Source organism: Oncorhynchus mykiss, chromosome 7 (genome assembly GCF_057628025.1).
Source record: "Oncorhynchus mykiss isolate SJ-2025 chromosome 7, ASM5762802v1, whole genome shotgun sequence".
Lineage (NCBI taxonomy): Eukaryota > Metazoa > Chordata > Actinopteri > Salmoniformes > Salmonidae > Oncorhynchus > Oncorhynchus mykiss.
In genome coordinates this window covers 60,350,001-60,373,779 of record NC_143028.1, presented here as the reverse complement: position 1 = coordinate 60,373,779, position 23,779 = coordinate 60,350,001, and the positions used below count along the sequence as shown (strand labels likewise).

At 44.4% G+C, this 23,779-nt stretch overlaps 1 protein-coding gene across 7 annotated transcripts in view; it reads right to left on the bottom strand.

The window, feature by feature from the left end:
* tacc1 (transforming, acidic coiled-coil containing protein 1) overlaps positions 1-23,779 on the bottom strand; it is a 58,299-nt gene that overhangs the window by 8,273 nt on the left and 26,247 nt on the right. For 2 of the 7 annotated variants that reach the window (XM_090241579.1, XM_021610236.3), the window contains exons 2-8: positions 16,756-16,859; positions 10,393-12,190; positions 9,845-9,880; positions 3,389-3,449; positions 2,475-2,703; positions 642-694; positions 390-530 (exon numbers count right to left, since the gene is read on the bottom strand). In XM_090241579.1, coding sequence (XP_090097705.1) covers positions 390-530; positions 642-694; positions 2,475-2,703; positions 3,389-3,449; positions 9,845-9,880; positions 10,393-12,107 — 2,235 coding nt within the window. In that variant the 5' untranslated portion in view covers positions 12,108-12,190; positions 16,756-16,859. Of the gene's footprint in view, positions 1-389; positions 531-641; positions 695-2,474; positions 2,704-3,388; positions 3,450-8,399; positions 8,569-9,844; positions 9,881-10,392; positions 12,191-16,755; positions 16,860-17,621; positions 19,139-23,779 lie in introns of those variants that run through there. The other 5 variants (XM_090241580.1, XM_090241578.1, XM_021610234.3 and 2 more) reach the window with 4 other exon arrangements.

Here is a 23,779-nt window from a genome sequence, read left to right as displayed (position 1 = left end):
TTTCTTAAAGGGAAAATGAAGTCTGAAATTTCAAAGTGAAAATTACAAACTTCAGAAACCTTTTTAAATCTAAAATACAGTTTTCCTTTAACAGGTTGATAAAAATGAAGATCCTACATCAGTACTTGTTGAAAGTTTAAGTATGTTTACTATGGTATAATAGAAGTACTGCAGTGAGTGTGCAGTACTACAGTGACAGTCAGCAATCTGGGAACTGGGCCTTTAGCTCAGAGGGCTAGCTCTTAGTGCAACCTAGGTTGTGTTCTTTAGGGCAGGCAATGGGAAGCGAAAATTATAATTTCTAATTAGATATATCCAGATAGTCCCTCCCTATTTCAATCTGTTTTCTTCAATTTGGTATAATAACTACTATTGGTCAGTTACTATACCTCCTCTCTGATCAAGGTGAGCACCGCTGCTTTGTCCATCTCATTTAGCGATATGGTATCCATGGAGGAGGGACTACCTTTGTCATCGTGTCCCTTGCAGCCAATCAACTTTGGCCTTGGGGTGATTGAAAGCTCTTCACTCTGTAGACACCAAGGACAAAACATGTCAATCTGTGCTCTAATGCAAACTGGCTTCTATTGAAAAAGCATAACAAATCTTAGAGACAAATTAAAAGATCTAAGCCTACTTACTGAAATGCAAATGTCCTTTTCCTTCATATTGTGTGTTATCCTCGCCTGTGGCCCTGAGAGGAAGACAATAATACATGAATTAGTATTATGGGGATCAGAGTATGTGAGCGGAGCTGGAGCTAAATATTTTCATAAAGAAAGTGATAAAACACTCAGGTCCTAAATCAAGGTGACTTACAAAGATGAGGACCAAGAGCAAGAGAGGGAGTGCGGTGATGTAGTGTCAACAACTAAGGAATCATTGTGGAATCTGAAAAGACACTTATCCCAACAGCATGATGGTGTACATACTACGTGCACATGCTAGCAGAAAGGAACTAGGTGGGTAGATAACTAAGTGAGTCATTGTAGCAAAATATTTACAGTGCCTTTGGAAAGACCCCTTGTCACGCACTGACCGTAGAGCTCCTATATTCTCTATTTTGGTTAGGTCGGGGTGTGACTAGTGTGGGCATTCTAGTTTCTTTGTTTCTAGGTTGGCTTGGTATGGTTCCCAATCAGAGGCAGCTGTCTATCATTGTCTCTGATCAGGGATCATATTTAGGCAGCTTTTTCCCACCTGTTTGTTGTGGGATCTTGTTTGTGTATAGTTGCCTTGAGCACTGCATAGCTTCACGTTCGTTTTGTTCTTTATTGTTTTTTGCCGGTTCGCGTAATAAAGATGATGAACCCAAAGCACGCTGCACTTTGGTCCGATTCTTACAACAACGGACGTGACACCCCTTGATTTTTTCCACATTTTGTTATGTTACAGCCTTGTTCTAAAATTGATTAAATAAAAAAATATCCTCAGCAATCTACACACAATACCCCATAATGACAAAGCGAAAACAGGTTTTAGAAATGTTTGCAAATGGATGAAAAATTAAAAAAAACAGAAACACCTTATTTACCTAAGTATTCAGACCCTGAAAAAAATTACAACTCTGCGTCTCTGTCCAGCCTGGCAAGAGTGGCCAAAAAGGTGTTTCGCATGACCAGTGGCTGCAAGTTTGGAGAGGATATTATCAGCTGCTGATAATATAAGCAATTCATCTAAAAATTAATTCAAGGCACTAATACGTCCTTTTTCTGTCTGTCTGCTGACCTATTTAGTGTTTAAATGCTGTTTAATATGACATGTAGCCTATTTAAAATTATGTTTGCTTCTTACATTCCCCTTTTCGTGTATATTAAAATACTTTTCATTCAAATCCATATGGTTTGGTTTCAAAACCTAAAAACCAATTGGTAGGTCCAGGCAGTCACAATAATAGATGGGTGTTGATTCAATTGTGATTTTAATGAATGGAGCGAATTTGGAGTGTTTTTTTTCCTTTTTGCTTTTGTGAGCACTGAGCGGTTTTTAGCAGTGCTGTATGAAAGGACATGGAGCGCTTGAGCGGTGATTCCATGAGCAATGAGCGGGATTTCCAACCGCTCAACTCCGTTAACATGCTCTGATGGGGATGGAGATGGAAAAGTCATTTACTCAACTTCTGATTTTCAATGGCCAATAGACGGCAGTAAAAACTATTATGGGACTACAATCCCAGAGGCTCTCCAGAAACTGCTTTTCTGCTGTCTGTTACCATTGGGTTTACTTGATAGCTACCTACACAAATAGCTAGCTAGAACAAAGTGTTAATAAGATAATTTCACTTAAAAAGATTAAAAGCAATACAAATAAAGTGTAATCTAATGGAACTAATCTAATGGATTGTCTAAAACTGCTGGCATTAAGTTTTGTTTTTTGTTTTCTAGCCCCTTTAGACTTTTAAACAGAGTCCCTTTGACTACGTCTTGGTCATTGAATAAATCTAAAGAACGTCCTGAGAGCCAAACCAAACTTACCATCCAGCATTGCCTGGCTTTTGACATTGTCTGTGATGGCCAGGCCTTTGGTTGGGCCTTTAGCTGGGCCTTTGGCACACACTGAGTCTTCTTCCTCCTCCACCTCCACCCCGGCCTCCTCCTTGGCTTTCTGGCTCATGATTTCACTACAAGCCAGCTTTTCCTCATCGGTGGCATGGCGAACGCGGCGGGGCATTTCTTGGACCTGTGACACAACCACATCCTCTTCCTGTAAACAAGAGAATGGAGTGTCAGCATACCGTCAGCCTACAGTCAGATAGAACACCCGTGGTGTATTTACTATATTGAATTGAATGTATTCCATCTGGTAAGCTGGGATGGGAACCACGGGCTGGGAACTACTGAGCCACACTGTAAAATCTGCATAGAGAGTCCACCAACAAAAAACGTAAACAATGCCATTATATTGCACGGTGGATTCCATATGCATTTTAACATGCAAATAGCACTTGATTTCTACAATATTTTTGTTTTGTTTCTCAAAGTAGTAGATTAGGTGGTTCACTTGAGGTAGTTTAATAGTCAATTGGAGTGTTATGGGATGCGATAAAACATGATGGCACATGGCATCTACAGACTGATAAACACGTGCTGAGTGATGAGTCATGCATCTGTCAACACGCCAGGGCTGTACCGCAGTGCTATGGACACAATATTGAGAGTGTGAGAAAGGGATGCACTTGTCAGCATGAAAGAAAGAAGCTGTGTGTGTGTGTGTGTGTGTGTGTGTGTGTGTGTGTGTGTGTGTTTGTGTGTGTGTGTTTGTGTGTGTGTGTGTGTGTGTGTAGGTGAGGTAACCTACTGAGTAATAGACATTGCAGTGCCACTGTAGCAAGGTTATATTCAACTGATATTGCACAAGCACTTACGCACACGCACACACACACACACACCTGATTGCAGACATTCAGGACCAGGGACTGGTTTTCATACTTCTTGACCTTACACGAATTCCTAGAGGAACACCGGAAGAGGATTTGTAAATACAGAATATACAGTAGCATTGGTTATTAGGACACTGAACATGTAATTGTTCGGGACATGTATCTAATAAACTGTACATTTTATTTTATTTGTTTTATTTCACCTTTATTTAACCAGGTAGGCTAGTTGAGAACAAGTTCTCATTTACAAATGCGACCTGGCCAAGATAAAGCAAAGCAGTGCGACACAAACAACAACACAGAGTTACACATGGAATAAACAAACATACAGTCTATATACAAGGTGTGCAAATGAGGTAGGATAAGGGTTGTAAGGCAATAAATAGGCCATAGCGGTGAAATAATTACAAATATAACAATTAAACACTGGCGTGATAGATGTGCAGAAGATGAGTGTGCAAATAGAGATACTGGGGTGCAAAGGAGCAAAATAAATTAAATAAATAACAGTATGGGGATGAGGTAGTTAGATGGGCTATTTACAGATGAGCTATGTACAGGTGCAGTGATGTGTGACCTGCTCTGACAGCTGGTGCTTAAAGCTAGTGAGGGAGATATGAGTCTCCAGCTTCAGTGATTTTTGCAGTTTGTTCCAGTCATTGGCAGCAGAGTTCTGGAAGGAAAGGCGGCCGAAGGAGGAATTGGCTTTGGGGGTGCCCAGTGAAATATACCTGCTGGAGTGCGTGCTACAGGTGTGTGCTGCTATGGTGACCAGTGAGCTGAGATAAGGCGGGGCTTTACCTAGCAAAGACTTATAGATGACCTGGCGCCAGTGGGTTTGGCGACAAATATGAAGCGAGTTCCAGCCAACGAGAGCATACAGGTCGCAGTGGTGGGTAGTCTATGGGCCTTTGGTGACAAAACGGATGGCACTGTGATAGACTGCATCCAATTTGCTGAGTAGAGTGCTGGAGGCTATTTTGTAAATTACATCGCCGAAGTCAAGGATCGGTAGGATAGTCAGTTTTATGAGGGTATGTTGGCAGCATGAGTGAAGGAGGCTTTGTTGCGAAATAGGAAGCTGATTCTAGATTTAATTGTGGATTGGAGATGCTTAATGTGAGTCTGGAAGGAGAGTTTACAGTCTAACCAGAGACCTAGGTATTTGTAGTTGTCCACATATAGTTGTGCACATATTCTAAGTCAGAAACGTCCAGAGTAGTGATGCTGGACAGGCAGGCAGGTGTGGGCAGCGATCGGTTGAAGAGCATGCATGTAGTTTTACTTTAATTTAAGAGCAGTTGGAGGCCACGGAAGGAGAGTTGTATGGCATTGAAGCTTGTCTGGAAGTTAGTTAGCACAGTGTCCAAAGATGGGCCAGAAGTATACAGAATGGTGTCGTCTGTGTAGAGGTGGATCAGAGAATCACCAGCAGCAAGAGCGACATCATTGATGTATACAGAGAAGAGAGTCGGCCCAAGGATTGAACCCTGTGGCATCCCCATAGAGATTGTCAGACAACAGGCCCTCCAATTTGACACACTGAACTCTGTCTGAGAAGTAGTTGGTGAACCAGGCGAGGCAGTCATTTGAGAAACCAAGGCTGTTGAGTATGCCAATAAGAATGCTGTGATTGACAGAGTCGAAAGACTTGGCCAGGTTGATGAATACAGCTGCACAGTATTGTCTCTTATCGGTGGCGGTTATGATATCGTTTAGGACCTTGAGCATGGCTGAGGTGCACCCATGACCAGCTCGGAACCCAGATTGCATAGCGGAGAAGGATCGGTGGGATTCGAAATGGTCGGTGATCTGTTTGTTAACTTGGCTTTCGAAGACCATAGAGATGATATATATAGGTCTGTAGCAGTTTGGGTCTAGAGTGTCTCCCCCTTTGAAGAGGGGATGACTGCGGCAGCTTTCCAATCTTTGAGGATCTCAGACGATACGAAAGAGAGGTTGAACAGGCTAGTAATAGGGGTTGCAACAATTTCGGTGGATAATTTTAGAAAGAGAGGGTCCAGATTGTCTACCCTGGCTGATTTGTAGGGGTCCAGATTTTGCAGCTCTTTCTGAACATCCGCTATATGGATTTGGGTGAAGGAGAAATGGGGGGACGCTTGGGCGGGCTGCTGTGGGGGGCGCAGGGCTGTTGACCGGGGTAGGGGTACCCAGGTGGAAAGCATGGCCAGCTGTAGAAAAGCTTAGATTGTAGGATGGCCGGGGTGTTAAGCTGTGAATGGAATTTATATGTTAAAATGAATGATTATAATATTACACCCTGAAACTACAGTGCCTTGCAAAAGTATTCGGCCCCCTTGAACTTTGCGACCTTTTGCCACATTTCAGGCTTCAAACATAAAGATATACAACTGTATTTTTTTGTGAAGAATCAACAACAAGTGGGACACAATCATGAAGTGGAACGACATTTATTGGATATTTCAAACTTTTTTAACAAATCAAAAACTGAAAAATTGGGCGTGCAAAATTATTCAGCCCCCTTAAGTTAATACTTTGTAGCGTCACCTTTTGCTGCGATTACAGCTGTAAGTCGCTTGGGGTATGTCTCTATCAGTTTTGCACATCGAGATACTTTTTTCCCATTCCTCCTTGCAAAACAGCTCGAGCTCAGTGAGGTTGGATGGAGAGCATTTGTGAACAGCAGTTTTCAGTTCTTTCCACAGATTCTCGATTGGATTCAGGTCTGGACTTTGACTTGGCCATTCTAACACCTGGAAATGTTTATTTTTGAACCATTCCATTGTAGATTTTGCTTTATGTTTTGGATCATTGTCTTGTTGGAAGACAAAAATCTCCGTCCCAGTCTCAGGTCTTTTGCAGACTCCATCAGGTTTTCTTCCAGAATGGTCCTGTATTTGGCTCCATCCATCTTCCCATCAATTTGAACCATCTTCCCTGTCCCTGCTGAAGAAAAGCAGGCCCAAACCATGATGCTGCCACCACCATGTTTGACAGTGGGGATGGTGTGTTCAGCTGTGTTGCTTTTACGCCAAACATAACGTTTTGCATTGTTGCCAAAAAGTTCAATTTTGGTTTCATCTGACCAGAGCACCTTCTTCCACATGTTTGGTGTGTCTCCCAGGTGGCTTGTGGCAAACTTTAAACGACACTTTTTATGGATATCTTTAAGAAATGGCTTTCTTCTTGCCACTCTTCCATAAAGGCCAGATTTGTGCAATATACGACTGATTGTTGTCCTATGGACAGAGTCTCCCACCTCAGCTGTAGATCTCTGCAGTTCATCCAGAGTGATCATGGGCCTCTTTGCTGCATCTCTGATCAGTCTTCTCCTTGTATGAGCTGAAAGTTTAGAGGGACGGCCAGGTCTTGGTAGATTTGCAGTGGTCTGATACTCCTTCCATTTCAATATTATCGCTTGCACAGTGCTTCTTGGGATGTTTAAAGCTTGGGAAATCTTTTCGTATCCAAATCGGGCTTTAAACTTCTTCACAACAGTATCTCGGACCTGCCTGGTTTGTTCCTTGTTCTTCATGATGCTCTCTGCGCTTTTAACGGACCTCTGAGACTATCACAGTGCAGGTGCATTTATACGGAGACTTGATTACACACAGGTGGATTGTATTTATCATCATTAGCCATTTAGGTCAACATTGGATCATTCAGAGATCCTCACTGAACTTCTGGAGAGAGTTTGCTGCACTGAAAGTAAAGGGGCTGAATAATTTTGCACGCCCAATTTTTCAGTTTTTGATTTGTTAAAACAGTTTGAAATATCCAATAAATGTCGTTCCACTTCATGATTGTGTCCCACTTGTTGTTGATTCTTCACAAAAAAATACAGTTTTATATCTTTATGTTTGAAGCCTGAAATGTGGCAAAAGGTCGCAAAGTTCAAGGGGGCCGAATACTTTCGCAAGGCACTGTATATAATTGTATGAAATGTATTAGAATCATCAATGAAATACATTAGAATCATCAAATTACTAATGATGTGTGTAGTCTTAGTCAATAAAATTATGATAAATGATGTGTGTAGTTTTAGTCAGAATTAGGGTAAAACTAGAGTAGTTTAATCAAATTGGGTTATGAACATTGAGAACATAATTCTCATGACATTAGCACATCTCAGTTTAGGTCACCTAACAGCACGAGCTCTGAAGATATATGGGGGGCAATAAATTCACATATGGTGTCCAGGGCACAGCTGGGGGCAGATGGTGGTCTATAGCAAGTGGCAACGGTGAGAGACTTGTTTCTGGAAAGGTGGATTTTTAAAAGTAGAAGCTCAAATTGTTTGGGCACAGACCTGGATAGTAAGACAGAACTCTGCAGGCTATCTTTGCAATAGATTGCAACTCCGCCCCCTTTGGCACTTCTATCTTGTCGGAAAATGTTATAGTTAGGGATGGAAATGACTGGGTTTTTGATGGTCTTCCTAAGCCAGGATTCAGACACGGCTAGGACATCCGGGTTGGCAGAGTGTGCTCAGGCAGTGAATAAAACAAACTTAGGTAGGAGGCTTCTAATGTTAACGTAGATGAAACCAAGGCTTTTACGGTTACAGAAGTCAACAAATGAGAGCATCTGGGGAGTGGGAGTGGAGCTATGCCCTGCAGGGCCTGGATTAACCTCTACATCATCAGAGGAACAGAGGAGGAGTAGGATAAGGGTACGGCTAAAGGCTATAAGAACTGGTCGTCTAGTACGTTCGGAACAGAGAGTAAAAGGATCAGGTTTCTGGGCATGGTAGAATATACTCAAGGTATAATGTACAGACAAAGGTATGGTAGGATGTTAATACAGTTGAGGTAAACCTTTGCATTGAGTGACGATGAGAGAGATATTGTCTCTAGAAACATCATTTAAACCAGGTGAGGTCACTGCATGTGTGGGAGGTGGAACTAAAGGGTTATCTAAGGCGTATTGAGCAGGGCTAGAGGCTCTACAGTGAAATAAGGCAATAATTACTAACCAAAACAGCAATGGACAAGGCATATTGACATTAGGGAGAGGCATGCGTAGCCGAGTGATCATAGGGGTCCAGTGAGTGCCTCAGGCGGGCCGGAGACACGTCGATTCAGGCAGCTAGCGGGCCGGGGCTAGCTGGCAGAAGGGCCTTAGAGGGACGTCGTGACGGAAGAAGTCAGTAGTAGCCCCCTCGTGCTGTAACGTCGGCAGACCAGTCTTCGTGGATCAGCAGGGATCTGTGTGGTGAAAGGGTCCAGGCCAATTGGCAAAATAGGTATAGTGGCCAAAGAATTTGTCTGATGGGCCTCTTAAGCTAACAGTCCGAAATGCTCTAGACAGTTAGCGGGGCGAGGCTAGCAGATGGTTGATACACACTATTCTCCCATTGGTCTAATCAGTATTGCACAGCACTGTCATGACGTTGCCCTCTTTGGGTACAGCATCCCCCTCTCCCTGTCTCCTACACCCAGGTTGCTGTGGTCAGAGAGAGGTCGTAAATTCCTGGAGGAGATTATATCCTCATGGCCACAGTATAGAGACGTCGAAACATCGAAACACCGAAACATCTATTCTATAAAGACATGAATGAATGTCACTCTGAACTATCCATTCGAACTCCAACAGAAACAAACTTTTCAACAGACACACCGACGACACATTGAGCGTAAATACAGTATATGTATTGATTGCAATTGTTCCCGAATGCGTGAGAGTTAATGTGCAAAGGATTAGCATTTCAATTGTTATAATTATCAACTGTGTGTTGTCTTATCTCAGTCAACCCCCACTTCCCTTTTGTACAACAAGCCGCCATGCAGGTTTAGCCCACTAGGGCACATTCCCCTATCATTTCTTGTAACCATATTAATTTTGTTTGTTTGTGTGTGCACTTCTGTGATTGTTTATTTAGTTAATAAATAAATTATTTAAGACAATTGATGTATGGATGTCATAGTGAAGACTGGGTTCGTGCAGATAACCAACAATTTACGACGTTTGGAATGAGACTAACGTGAGGTAAAACAATTAATTCTTTAATCAAGAAGACCAATTGATCAGATATTAAAATATATCTGAAAAGTTGTATTAGGAAAATTATAACTTTGTAATTTGAATATTTTCCTCGATGCCCCGACTTCCTAGTTAATTAAATTTGCCTGATTAGTTCATCACGAAATGCTAATTACAGAGAATCTTTGATAAAAACTAAAAGTCTTAATTTAATGATAGTAAAGACACGACAGCACTATGCAAAATCCTATGCAGATAGAAATCTGTTATTTAACTCTGCAAAGACTCACAAGGCAACCATTAAGGAAATAGCCTACTAGCTGATGAAGGCATGTTTTTTAAGGGGGAAGGTTCACGTGCCAACATGCAGGAGTGCATGACACTAAAAGCTCCTTCACTGAGCTCTCATCATAACAACACATGCAATAGGACTGAAAGCAAAGATGGCAGACCAACCCAGAGAGAGAGAGAATGAGTGAGGAAAGAGCAAGTACTACTTACAACAGAAAACAGAGAAACTTCACTTGTTCAGTGGTCCTGAGGCGAATGAACACAAGGTGGGAGGAGAAGCAGAGAAAAGGTGCACGATAGACAGACAGTGGCGGTTGGTTGGTAGGGTTGGCGGGAGAAGGTCGATAGGGAGTACAGCAGGAAAATGAAAGATGAGGGAGAGAGAGAAGGAGGAATGAGTAGTGATGTACTGCTCAGCATTATGAGATAGGTTTCTAGGAGTTGGTTTGGCAGCAGGCTTCTGACACAAACATTATGATGCCAGTGGCCTTGCAAATGGCAAAAATATATTTACCAACCTAATGTGAGAACCATGAAGCCAAGTTTGGTATCACATAGGCCATTGAGCAATATCGAACATGTTTACTCACTTTCTGACAGTATTGTTTTATAAAATACACATTGCCAAGTGTTTTTAAAAGACACGGAAAGACAATTGAATGCTTTCTTCTTGTTAAGACAATCCACATTCTGAAAGCAGAACTAACATGAAGAAGGCTATACTAGTGTTGGAACACTAGTGAGTGTAGTGGACTTACGTGATGATCCTGTCCTTGCTTTTCTTTGGAGTCTGACACATTCTCTTCCCCTCATCCAGGGGCCGCTCCAGCTTTGGTTTCACTGCTTCCTCTGCTGGAGGAGGAAGTGGGGTATCCCGGGAGGTTGAATTCTCGCAGCCCAGGGCTGTAGATGGCTTAAAGGGGTCCACATAGTTGTCAAAGTTGTGAGGATCAAAGCTGTAGGATCCTTTGGGCAAAACCGGGGAACTACTTATTTTGACACCACCACCCCAGAAGGGGATCAAATTAGGGTCATCCCACTGGTTGGGGTCAAATTTATAAGTGGACTTGGGAATAGGAACGTCGTCCAAACTTAAGGAGGGACCTGGCATGGAAAGTGGTTCGGAAGTCGTTTCTGAAACCGGCTCTACTACCGGGTGAGCTATTTCTGGTTCGGGTGCCGGCGTCGGGGCAGGTGCTGTTGTCATTGCTTTTGCCCTTGGTTTCTTGACGGCGAGCTTGCTGCCGGGCGTTTTACCCATCCTCCTGGGCGGTGTTTTTTTTACCTCGCCTGCCTCGTCTAACCCAAACTCTATCTCCACAGGCTTGGGCTCCTCTGATGCCTCCGACGCTGAATCTTTGACCTCCTCAACATCCATTTTAGGTGAGGAACTAGTCCCACAAAGCGGTGGAGAAGAGCTGCATACAGGTAACATCCCCAGTGTGGGCAGAGAGCTAGGTACAGGTAACGACCCCAGTGTGGGCAGGGAGCTAGGTACAGGTAGCAACCCCAGTGTGGGCAGGGAGCTAGGTACAGGTAACGACCCCAGTGTGGGCAGGGAGCTAGGTACAGGTAACGACCCCAGTGTGGGCAGGGAGCTAGGTACAGGTAGCGACCCCAGTGTGGGCAGGGAGCTAGGTACAGGTAGCAACCCCAGTGTGGGCAGGGAGCTAGGTACAGGTAACGACCCCAGTGTGGGCAGGGAGCTAGGTACAGGTAACGACCCCAGTGTGGGCAGGGAGCTAGGTACAGGTAACGACCCCAGTGTGGGCAGGGAGCTAGGTACAGGTAGCGACCCCAGTGTGGGCAGGGAGCTAGGTACAGGTAACGACCCCAGTGTGGGCATGGCATCGGCTGGCGGGGAGTTCTGAATCTTGGAGCCGCCGCTGGCGAACGGATTGAAGCTGCCGTCGAATTGGTCCAGGTTGAAGTTGTATCTAGCCTTAGGGACTAGGGTGATATCACTGTCCCCATCCCTCTGTGCACTAGCCCTGGAAAAAGCTCCCTTTATCTTCAGGGAAGGGGGTGTGGTTTTAGTGGGTTTGGCCTGAGGTTCAGGGATGGTCTCTATGGGGTGTCCATTACAAAGCGTCTTAGTAATGCTAGCCTCCTTAGTTAGGCCTAAGTCTAGAGAAGTAGCCAGTGGCCTCACCTCCTCAGGTAGGCCTAAGTCTAGAGAGGTATCCAGTGGTCTATCCTCATCAGTTTGGCCTAAATCTAGAGAAGTAGCCAGTGGTCTATCCTCCTCAGGTAGGCCTAAGTCTAGTGAAGTAGCCAGTGGTCTATCCTCCTCAGGTAGACCTAAGTCTAGAGAAGCAGTGGCCTTTGCGGCTCCATTGGTCTGGGCTGATGGGCCTGCTATTGCGGGTTGAACCTCTGCAGTGTCTGTGGTGTTGGGCAGTGTTTGTGGCCCCTCCTTAGAGTCCACAGGGGCCTCCTCCTCAGGGACCAAGGGGGGCTTGGCCTGACCCATGTTCTGGTTAAATAGGAGGCTAGGAGCTGGATCTCTGGCTGGGCCAGACACTATCAGCTGTTCATCCTCCTCCTCCAGGGCATCTGGTGAAAGCAGGAGAGGGGATTTGACAAGTCGACTCAAGAACAAGTAGAAAACATAGCCACAAATGCAAAGTATTATCAAACATATTATTTGGAGTGTGCTGTAATTTCAACAAAATAGCCTTCTCAAGGCAGGTTGCTAGCTGCAGTATTTATATTAAGAAAGGTTAAGAGAAAAGCTACCAATCCCACAGTAATATACAGTTGCATGCATATATTTCCATGGTTACGCTATTCTTTAAATACCTAATATCATAACAATGCATTCATGTGACTGGAAAACTGTGATAAGGAAATATAAAAGCTATAATGGCAGGTAGACTAGTGGTTAGAGTGTTGGGCCAGTAACCGAAAGGTTGCTAGATTGAATCCCCGAGCTGACATGGTGAAAATGTATTGTTCTGCCCCTGAACAAGGCAGTTAACCCACTGTTCCTAGGCCTTCATTGTAAATAAGAATTTGTTCTTAACTGACTTGCCTAATAAATTAATAACAGATCAGACTGCGAGAGCTGTTGATTTTGCCACACTCCCTTCAGAATGTACAACTGTTTCATGATGGCTGTCATCTTCAAAGTAGTTTTCATGCAACAGTCTGTTGCTAGGAGACAGGGGTCAGCCTCTGACCTAGATTATTTATATACAGTGGAGTGGAGGAATTAATTTGCTACAGCGTTTAATGCAGCATTGATCCTCATATTCCAAATATTTAGAGCTACTGTAATCATTACTAAGCAAAGTCAAATCCACCATCGGTGTGTTTACATATATGTGTGTGTGTGTGTGTGTGTGTGTGTGTGTGTGTGTGTGTGTGTGTGTGTGTGTGTGTGTGTGTGTGTGTGTGTGTGTGTGTGTGTGTGTGTGTGTGTGTGTGTGTGTGTGTGTGTGTGTGTGTGTGTGTGTGGGGAGAAAAGCAAAGAGAGAGGCTGAGGAAGAGAGGTATAACAACACTGGTGAATAGTCCATTGCAGCCTTACTTACAAAGATACCCTAGTACCCAGATCTATAATAATTCTGCTTGCACGTGTATCATGTCAACTAAATTGATCAAAAACTATCTGATTAACTGTTCTAGAATCAGTTCATCAGAGTTCAGATCACTGTACCCAGGGCTTCAAGGTTATAGGTTGTATGTTTTTATTGAGATTACCAGTACAAACAATAAAAATCATAATACAAAAGGTTAGGCTATGTTTTACAGTGCATTTGGAAAGTATTCAGACCCCTTTACTTTTTCCACATTTTGTTACGTTACAGCCTTATTCTAAAATAGATGACATTGTTTTTGTCCCCTCATCAATCCACCCACAATACCCCATAATGACAAAGCAAAAACTGAAATATCACATATCACCAATATCACCATATCACAGCAGGTAAAATGTGTCTGTCCTCGGTTGCAACACTCACTACCGAGTTCCAGACTGGCTCTGAAAGCAACATCAGTACAAGAACTGTGTGCGTTTCCAAGGACAAACGCTACATACCCAAATGCATAGTGCCAACCAATGTTCCCTCCCCCGGGACTGCCACTCAGAAGAAATATCAGCCTGCACAGAGAAGCACGAGATTGAACTTCACTCAACTTTCTAGTTTTCCCCTTTACTTAAAACTATTAAAGTTTCCCTCTACTGTGGGAATTTCCAATATTAGCCACTTTCACTGCAACATACCGAAACAAAACAAACTATGCAAGACTTAGTATGCAAAACTAACTATGCAAGAGATTTTCTTGTAGGCAGAATGCACTGGAGTAGGATTCTATTACATTAAAAAGCACGACACGAAGCCCGTACTCTACAGACCAGAGGGACAAAACCAATCAGAGCTGCAGTATCCCTATATGCAAATAGACCATTGTCATATATGGATCTGTGTCATTCACTTTGAACTGGACTGTGTTTACCGCATGAGTGGTCTCGAGTAGATGCACTTGTTCTGAGATCAAAGCAAAAGCTTTAGCCACTTGTGCACATTTGCTCACATTCTTTGATAGCTCATTTTTAGTCAGCAATGGGGGAGTGGTTGCTTCCTACAAGAGTACAAAATGTCATTTCTAGCCATCTGAGTCAGGGTAAAGAGCTTTTTTCTGTCTTCAAGGGGCAGTGTTGTATTTTGAGACAGGCTTGAATAAGCTAAGTAGCTTAAACTGCAAAAACAGGTTTTTAAATGTTTTTGCAAATAAAAATAAAAAACTGAAATATCACACTCTGTACTTTGTAAGTATTCAGACCCTTTACTCAGTACTTTGTTGAAGCACCTTTGGCAGAGATTACAGCGTCACTGCACAGCTATTTTTAGTCTTTCCAGAGATGTTTGATCGGGTTCAAGTCCGGGCTCTGGCTGGGGCACTCAAGGACATTCAGAGACTTGTCCCAGAGCCACTCCTGTGTTGTCTTGGCTGTGTACTTAGGGACATTGTCCTGTTGGAAGGTGAACCTTCGCACCCAGTCTGAGGTGCTGAGCGCTCTGGAGCAGGTTTTCATTAAGGATCTCTCTGTACTTTGCGCCATTCATCTTCCCCTCAATCCTGACTAGTCTCCCAGTCCCTGCCGCTGAAAAACATCCCCACAGCATGATGCTGCCACCACCATGCTTCACCGTAGGGATGGTGCCAGGTTTCCTCCAGATGGGACACTTGCCATTCAGGCCAAAGAGTTCACTCTTGGTTTCATCAGATCAGAGAATCTTGTTTCTCATGGTCTGAGAGTCTTTAGGTGATTTTTTGCTAACTCCAAGCGGGCTGTCATGTGCCTTTTACTGAGGAGTGGCTTCTGTCTGGCCACTCTACCATAAATGCCTGATTGGTGGAGTGCTGCAGAGATGGTTGTCCTTCTGGAAGGTTTTTCCATCTCCACAGAGGAACTCTGGAGCTCTGTCAGAGTGACCATCAGCCCTTCTCCCCTGATTGCTCACTTTGCCGGGCAGCCAGCTCTAGGAAGAGTCTTAGTGGTTCTAAACTTCTTCCATTTAAGAATGATGGAGACCACTGTGTTTTTGGGGACCTTTTGAAATTAGATGTTAGGTGAGCAGGTGTCCACATACAGGACAGACAACATAGTTGGTTATTTTTGTGTACACTACTAAAGGTTTTTAAAAGTACCGCAGCTTCATGCTAGCCGGGTTCCAGATCTGTTTGTGCTTATTTGGCAATACAGCACAAACAGATCTGGAAACATTAGCAAGACAGCACAAACAGATCTGGAAACATTAGCAAGACAGCACAAACAGATCTGGAAACATTAGCAAGACAACACAAACATATCTGGAGACCATTAGCAAGACAGCACAAACAGATCTGGAAACATTAGCAAGACAACACAATAGGGCCCAGATTGATCCAAATCTATCTGATGGGGCCCATCAATATAATGGAGATATTTTAGTTCCATCACATGGGAAGTCACTCTCATGATCTTTGACCCCTCCCACTGACAATTAAAAACAAGGAGGAGCAACTGCTTTTGTTCCTGGGTGACCTCCTGAGTTCCATAGTCAAAAGCCAATTCCCATGCAGGTCGTGGTCCCATTCTCTACCTTTTACTTATCCAATGTTACAATAATAATATTTTATTTGGGCCACATATGCTATTCTTGTGGAGTAGCCTCCCTCAGTTTGACCTGAATGGATAAGATACGTTCTTTATTCAGCCCATGACTACTCCCTCACCACATACGTAATTGTTGCTGTGAATAAGGTACTTGTGTAGTTTAATACCAACCTTTAAGTGCTATGTAACTTTAATGGCCTTCATGAATTTCTAACAGTCAGATACATACCTAGAAAAGTACGGTAGGCAGACAAACCACATGTCTTCAATTACCTTGGCATGGTACACCTCCCTCCATTTGGCCACATGTCAGACGGAACAGAGTTAAAATAGCTCAACAGTAGGTGCAGTTTAATCTAATGTAGTAGCAGTCCTTTGAGAGCAAACGCAATCTGCAGTTTCAGTTAAGAAAACATTATTAATGGACAGTCATCAAATGGTCTGAAGCACTAAATCTACTTGATTCCACCAAACACTGTATCTTTTGTTCATGAAAAGAGCCTATTGAAAACCATGTCTGAGGGATTGTTAAAAGTTGAAGCACCATGTGCATGTGTGCACACACACACAAACAAACGGTTCCCTGCAGGAAATGGACAGACAGAATGACAAAGCTCTATTGTTGCCATGAAAACTCCAAAAGAAGCCAGCCAGCTAGCATTCTCTCCAGGTGATGGTCAGTCAATGGTTGCGTGGTTGTGGGAGTGAAATGAAAAGGATCTTGGGGTGTCATGGTAGGCCATACCATGTACTGTAGATGTTGCGAGGGACTATTTTGTGGCATAATATCCCTATAACATCCCTTCCTGTGAAGTTGCTATGTGTGGTATGTCATTATGGTATGGTTGTGGAATGCTGTCATGCTCTGTTGTTGCTGACTCATGTGCCCAAAAATAATTGCCCCTTCAGGGTTAGACAACTTTTTAAAATTGAATTGAATACTGGCATGTACATTTTTTTGGCATGTCTTGTGCCTACTTCTATCTGTGTTGAAGGCAAGCAGCAATGATCTCACCTGCTCTGTCAGTGGTGAAGGTCTCCAGCTCTTCTGGGACTTGGAGTGGAGCGTGGACAGGGCTCTGAGCCTCTGGGGTTTCAAAGTGGCCCTCTGAGTCTGAACTGGAAGAGAGAGAGAGAGAGAGAGAGAGAGAGAGAGTGAGATGAGTATGGTCAGAACACTAGAATATCTGGAAAAACAAACCTATTGTGTACATAATATACTATGTGTCCTCTACATGTTGTAGTATGTGTAGTTATTTAAATGTAATGCGTTTGCATAGCTGCCATGTGCAAGACCAGTTGACTACATCTGATAAACAACTAATAGAAGCTGTGATTGGAAACAAGACTCACCACCACTCAATGCTGTGCTATAGGTATAGTAATTAAACACTGCTATAAAAATATATATTTGTATACTGATCTCTCTCCATCTCTATCACACAGCCTTGCGTGATAACACAATAAGCAGGGGAATGTTTTCCCCCCCACAAGGAACAGGGACACACAGTGTGTGCTTAATTAAGATGGCATCACTCGTTTGTATCTGTCTGTGGTGTGGGACAATAATAAAATAATAAAATACCTGAGGCGTGTGAAAATTCTCACACACACCTCACACACACACTCGTGAATTAACCAGTAAGCCTATAACACAACATTGTTTGGGAGAACCTTACAGTAGGGAAAAACAGTTTAACAGTCAAATGCATTTTTCTCACTTTCTCTGTCTCTCTGCTCATCCCCCCTTTAGAACAACACCAACTCACAAACCCCACAGGTGGAAAAGCAAAGCAGGTGTCCCTCTCCCTCCAGCTGCCTTGCGGGGCTCTCACTGTTAAAAGGCTTCAAGGCTCCAATGTAGCCAACAAACACACTCGCCTGCAGCCTTGAGATCTCTCTTCTTCCTCCTCCTCTCGCTGCCCTCCACAAGGCAGCAGTCCATCTTCCACCTTCACCTCCTGGCCCTCCACCTCCTCTCCCTCCTCTGCTCCCCGGACTGCTGTCCACGTCCACTTGGCCCATGACATGGGCGACAGCCAAGACATCCTCGACAACAAAGTTTTTGGCTTTCTCCTTTAGTCTGAGTAGAGTCAATAGACACTATCGGTTTGAATTGTGTCTGAATAGACACTATTGGTCTTCTTCTCCCCCTCTTAAAGATCTTCCACTAGTAGTAGCTCCTCTTAAAGATCTTCCACTAGTAGTAGCTCCTCTGGACTGTTTTCTTCTTCATGTTAGTGAGCACCTCCCCCTGAAGAGACGAGACACTCCCTCCACTCCGCACTTTGCTGTTGATGCTCTATTTGGGAACTTGTTTTTCATAGAATGGAAAGAGGCTTCTAGTCTTCTATCCTTCTCTCTCTCTCTCTCTCTCTCTCTCTCTCTCTCTCTCTCTCTCTCTCTCTCTCTCTCTCTCTTTCTCTCTCTTTCTTTCTTTCTGTCACGCGCCCTCTCTCTCAGCCGCTGGGGCAGTCAGAATATCACAGCAATGACCGGCTAGGCTTCCAGAGCGCTGCCTAGCTCTCACTTTCTGTCTGTCTCTCTCTCTCTCTCCCTCTCTCTCTCCCTCTTTACTTCAGGGACAGCCCATTGTGAAAGAACATAGGGAGAGAAAGGAAGCTTGCGGCTTCAAAAGAATGCTGTGTTCTCAGGACCAGTGAGTCTGGCGGCCCCTGTGGTGACAGAGTGGTAGCTCCCAGTCAAGCAGCCATTCCACACTCATGCAAAAAGCAGAGGCAAAACAAACTAGGGCTGATGAGAGGAGGAGTGAGTCTGGTGTAGCAGAGTGGTGGAGTCAGTGGAGCTCCATGTTTTACAGCACAGAGGGGTTTGGAACCGTGCACCCCCGTCCTCAGGCTGTTTAACCGTTAACTGTTTCCCACCTCCAACGACCCAACCAGGCGACGACAGATAGCCAAGCACGACTGGACCATACCGGGGAAACCTGTTCTGGCTCATAGCCCCCAGTCAATGCCTGACTCACGGACCCAATGGCCACTGTCACTCTCTGGCTCCCTGTTCCAATAGTCATTAATTCCCTTCCTTTCCTCATTTCCTTAAAAATGTTATTGTCCTTCATGAACGCTGACATGACAAGGTCTTTATTGGTTAAAGTAGAAATCTGACCGTATCTTTTCCCTCGTGCCTATCAGTTGTCACCAAGGAAAGGAGATACGGTGAGGAAGCCATTCTAGATGATTGAAACACGACCTAGCTAGCACTGATAACACTGATGTCTGCTTGAAATACCTGAAGAGCCTGGGGGAGTTAGCTGTTTGTTCACCTCCAATTATACACTACATGACCAAAAGTATGTGGACACCTGCTCGTCAAACATCTCATTCCAAAATGGGCATTAATATGGAGTTGGTTCCCCCTTTGCTATAACAGCCTCCACTCTTCTGGGAAGGCTTTCCACTAGATGTTGTAACATTGCTGGGGGGACTTGCTTCCATTCAGAGACACTGGTTCGCAGTCGGCATTCCAATTCATCCCAAAGGTGTTCGATGGGTTTGAGGTCAGGGCTCTATGCAGCCCAGTCAAGTTCTTCAACGCTGATCTCGACAGACCATTTGTGCAGGGGGGCATTGTCATACTTTAACAGGAATGGGCCTTCCCCAAACTGTTGCCACAAATTTGGAAGCAATGAATCGCCTAGAATGTCATTGTATGCTGTAGCGTTAAGATTTCCTTTCACTGGAACTAAGGGGCCTAGACGGAACCATGAAAAACAACCCCAGACCATTATTCCTCCTTCACCAATCTTCACAGTTGGCACTATGCATTGTGGCAGGTAGCGTTCTCCTGGCATCCGCCAAATCCATATTTGTTCGTCGGACTGCCAGATGGTGAAGCGTATTTCATCACTCAAGAGAACGCGTTTCCACTGCTCCAGAGTCTAATGGTGGAAAGCTTACACCACTCCAGCCGTTGCTTGGCATTGCATCTTAGGCTTGTGTGCGGCTGCTCGGCCATGGAATCCCATTTCATAAAGCTCCCGATGAACAGTTATTGTGCAGACGTTGCTTCCAGAGGCTGTTTAGAACCCGGTAGTGAGTGTTGCAACCGAGGACAGACAATTTTTACGAGCTAGCTTTAGCACTCGGTGGTTCCTCTCTGTGAGCTTGTGTGGCCTACCACGTCGTGGCTTAGCCGTTGTTGCTCCTAGACGTTTCCACTTCACAATAACAACACTTACAGTTGACCGGGGCAGCTCTAGCAGGGCATTCATTTGATGACTTGTTGGAAAGGTGGCATCTTACGACGGTGCCACATTGAAAGTCACAGAGCCCTTCAGTAAGGCCATTCTACTGCCAATGTTTGTCTGTGGAGATTGCATGGCTGTATGCTCGATTTTATGCACCTGTCAGCAACGGGTCTGGCTAAAATAGCCAAATTCACTAATTTGAAGGGGTGTCCACATACTTTTGTAGTGTATATGTTCAGGCCGACATTACCTATTCTTCGTGCTCCCTTATACACATCCGGAATGGCAGGTCTCTCTCTCTCTCTCTCTCGCTCTCACTCTCTCGGGGGACCTGAGCCCTAGGACCATGCCTCAGGACTACCTGGCCAGATGACTCCTTGCTGTCCACCTTGCTGCTCCAGATTCAACTGTCCTGCCTGCGGCTATGGAACCCTGACCTGCTCACCAGACGTGCTACCTGTCCCAGACCTGCTGTTTTCAACTCTCTAGAGACAGCAGGAGCGACCGTGCTTCTACACCTGCATTGTTTGGGGTTTTAGGCTGGGTTTCTGTACAGCACTTTGAGATATCAGCTGATATAAAAAGGGATTTATAAATACATTTGATTTAATCGGTATCGGTTCCATTGTGTTGGAATAAAATACTATAAGCATTTGTAGACTCTTTAAAGTGTTTGTTGTCTGAAATACTCGTCCTGACAACAGTTTCAGCACAATGACAGTGTTCCCAAAGCTTGAGCAATAGGCCTGTCAGACAAACATCTGAATGCTCACCACACATGGGTCTCCTCTCCTGCTGCCACCTGCACATGGACTACTGCAGTGAGGAATTGAGGTGAGGTGGTGTAAGAATAGTTGAGGTGGTGTAAGAATACTTCAACCCATAGAGCACAACAAGTTCAAAGTAATCCAGGGAAGATTGAGACACATGCTGAGTGAGCCAGGTTAGTACAGCGTTCAGTGACATAAGCGCTGACTGTCTGTCAGAAGAGATCTACATTATCTTCCACAACATAATGAGATTCGGTCAAATCAAATCAAATCAAAATGTATTGGTCACATACACATGGTTAGCAGATGTTAATGCGAGTGTAGCGAAATGCTTGTGGTTCTAGTTCCGACAGTACAGTAATATCTAACAAGTAATCTAACAATTCCCCAACAACTACCTAATACACACAAATCTAAAGGGATGTAAAATGGATATATGGATAAGCAATGGCCGAGCAGCATAGGCAAGGTGCAATAGATGGTATAAGGTACAATATATACATATGAGATGAGTAATGTAAGATATGTTAACATTGTTAAAGTGGCATTGTTTAAAGGGACTAGTGAGTCTCTATGTAGGCAACAGTCTCTCTGAGTAAGTGATTGCTCTTAGCAGTCTGATGGCCTTGAGATAGAAGCTGTATTTCAGTCTCTCGGTCCCAGCTTTGATGCACCTGTACTGACCTCGCCTTCTGGATGGTAGCGGGGTGAACAGGCAGTGGCTTGGGAAAGTATTTTTGGCCTTCCTGTGACATCGGGTGGTGTAGGTGTCTTGGAGGGCAGGTAGTTTGAACCCGATGTGTTGTGCAGACCGCACCACCCTCTGGAGAGCCTTGCAGTAGAGGGCGGTGCAGTTGCCGTTTTAGGTGACAAGCCAAATTTCTTCAGCCTCCTAAGGTTGAAGAGGCGCTGTTGCACCTTCTTCACCACACTGTCTGTGTGGGTAGACCATTTCAGTTTGTCTGTCATGAGTACGCCGAGGAACTTAAAACTCTCCACCTTCTCCACTACTGTCCTTTCGATGTGGATAGGGGGTAAATCCCTCTGCTGTTTACTTAAGTCCATAATCATCTCCTTTGTTTTGTTGACGTTGAGTGAGAGGTTATTTTCCTGACACCACACTCCGAGGGCCCTCACCTCCTCCCTGTAGGCTGTCTCGTCATTGTTGGTAATCAAGCCCACTCCTGTTGTGTCATCTGCAAATTTGATGATTGAGTTGGAGACGTGCATGGCCACGCAGTCATGGGTGAACAGGGAGTACATGAGGGGGCTGAGCACACACCCTTGTTGGGCCCTAGTGTTGAGGATCAACGAAGTGGAGATGTTGTTTCCTACCTTCACCACCTGGGCGCGGCCCGTTAGAAAGTCCAGGACCCAATTACACAGGGCGGGGTTCAGACCCAGGGCCTCCAGTTTAATGATGAGCTTGCAGGGTACTATGGTGTTGAGTGCTGAGCTGTAATCAATGAGCAGCATTCTTACATAGGTATTCCTCTTGTCCAGATGGGATAGGGCAGTGTGCAGTGTGATGGCGATTGCATCGTCTGTGGACCTGTTGGGGCGGTATGCAAACTGAAGTGGGTCTAGGGTGACAGGTAAGGTGATATGATCCTTGACTAGTCTCTCAAAGCACTTCATGATGACAGAAGTGAGTGCTACAGGGCGGTAGTCATTTAGTTCAGTTAGCATTCCCTTCTTGGGTACAGGAACAATGGTGGCCATCTTGAAGCATGTGGGGACAGCAGACTGGAATAGGGAGCGATTTAATATGTCCATAAACACACCAGCCAGCTGGTCTGCACATGCTCTGAGGACAATGCTAGGGATGCTGTCTGGGCCGGCAGCCTTGCAAAGGTTAGCACATTTAAATATCTTTCTCACGTTGGCCACGGAGAAGGTGAGAGGGGGGCACAGTCCTTGTTAGCGGGCCGCGACGGTGGCACTGTATTATCCTCAAAGCGGGGAAAAAAGGTGTTTAGTTTGTCTGAAAACAAGACGTCAGTGTCCGTGACGTGGCTGGTTTTCTTTCGTGATTTCCTGTAGACCCTGCCATATGCGCCTCGTCAACGGTCTGCTATAGGAACGTTGCATGAACGTTGCAACCAAACATTCCCCATGCACTTCTATCCCAACTAACCACGCCTGTCTAAAGTGTAGAACTAACTTGAGCTGTTCATCCAACCATAAAGCATAGCCTATACTTATTAAGACTACGTATAAGCATACAATTCCATTAATGAATCAGCATCAAAGTGAAAAGAATTGTGGTGTAACCGCATACACATCATACATGGCCACATTACTGCTATATTACGAAACATCAAAAACATTTCACTTGATTGAAATGCTAAGGCTGCGCTTGTTTGTTGTAGTATAACACTGGCAGCCATAAACATGAAGGAGAAGAGTAAAGCAATCGTCTGTGGGGTGCATGGGCGCCGTTCCAAACAGGACACCACCCAGTCCTGTTAGCAGTTCAACTTTAGCAACGTTCTGCTCCAATACTACTGTGCTCAGGAGGATACAGTATGAGAATGACTGATGTTTCATTATGTAACCTAAGGAGAGCTACATAGACAGGCTTCATATTTCAAACACACACTGAAAGTTATGAAGCTGAGAAAAACTAAAAACACATGCCTCTGAAAAAATCAGTTACAAAATCCGGTTCTACTTTGAACAAACAATATCTGTTCAGGCTTAATAATGAAGCTGTCGTAAAGCCTTTATGAAGCTGAAATAATAACACAGGGATGCTGGTTTAAATCCTGGGCCTGCTTGCAGTGGGAATAGTGTCTGTTCCCAGCAACCATCTACTGTTGTGCCCTTGCCTTGGCAGCAGCTAATGGGGATCCTTAATAAATACAAAATTCAAATACACCCCCAAAAAAGAAAATTGTATGGGTAAAATGGATCCGCACTGAGACAACAGTGAGTCAAACACACACAGTCAGACACTGAGACAGTCACAGACAGACACAGACACACACATATGCATACACACACACACACACACACACACGCACGCACGCACGCAAACACACACACACAAGCACACG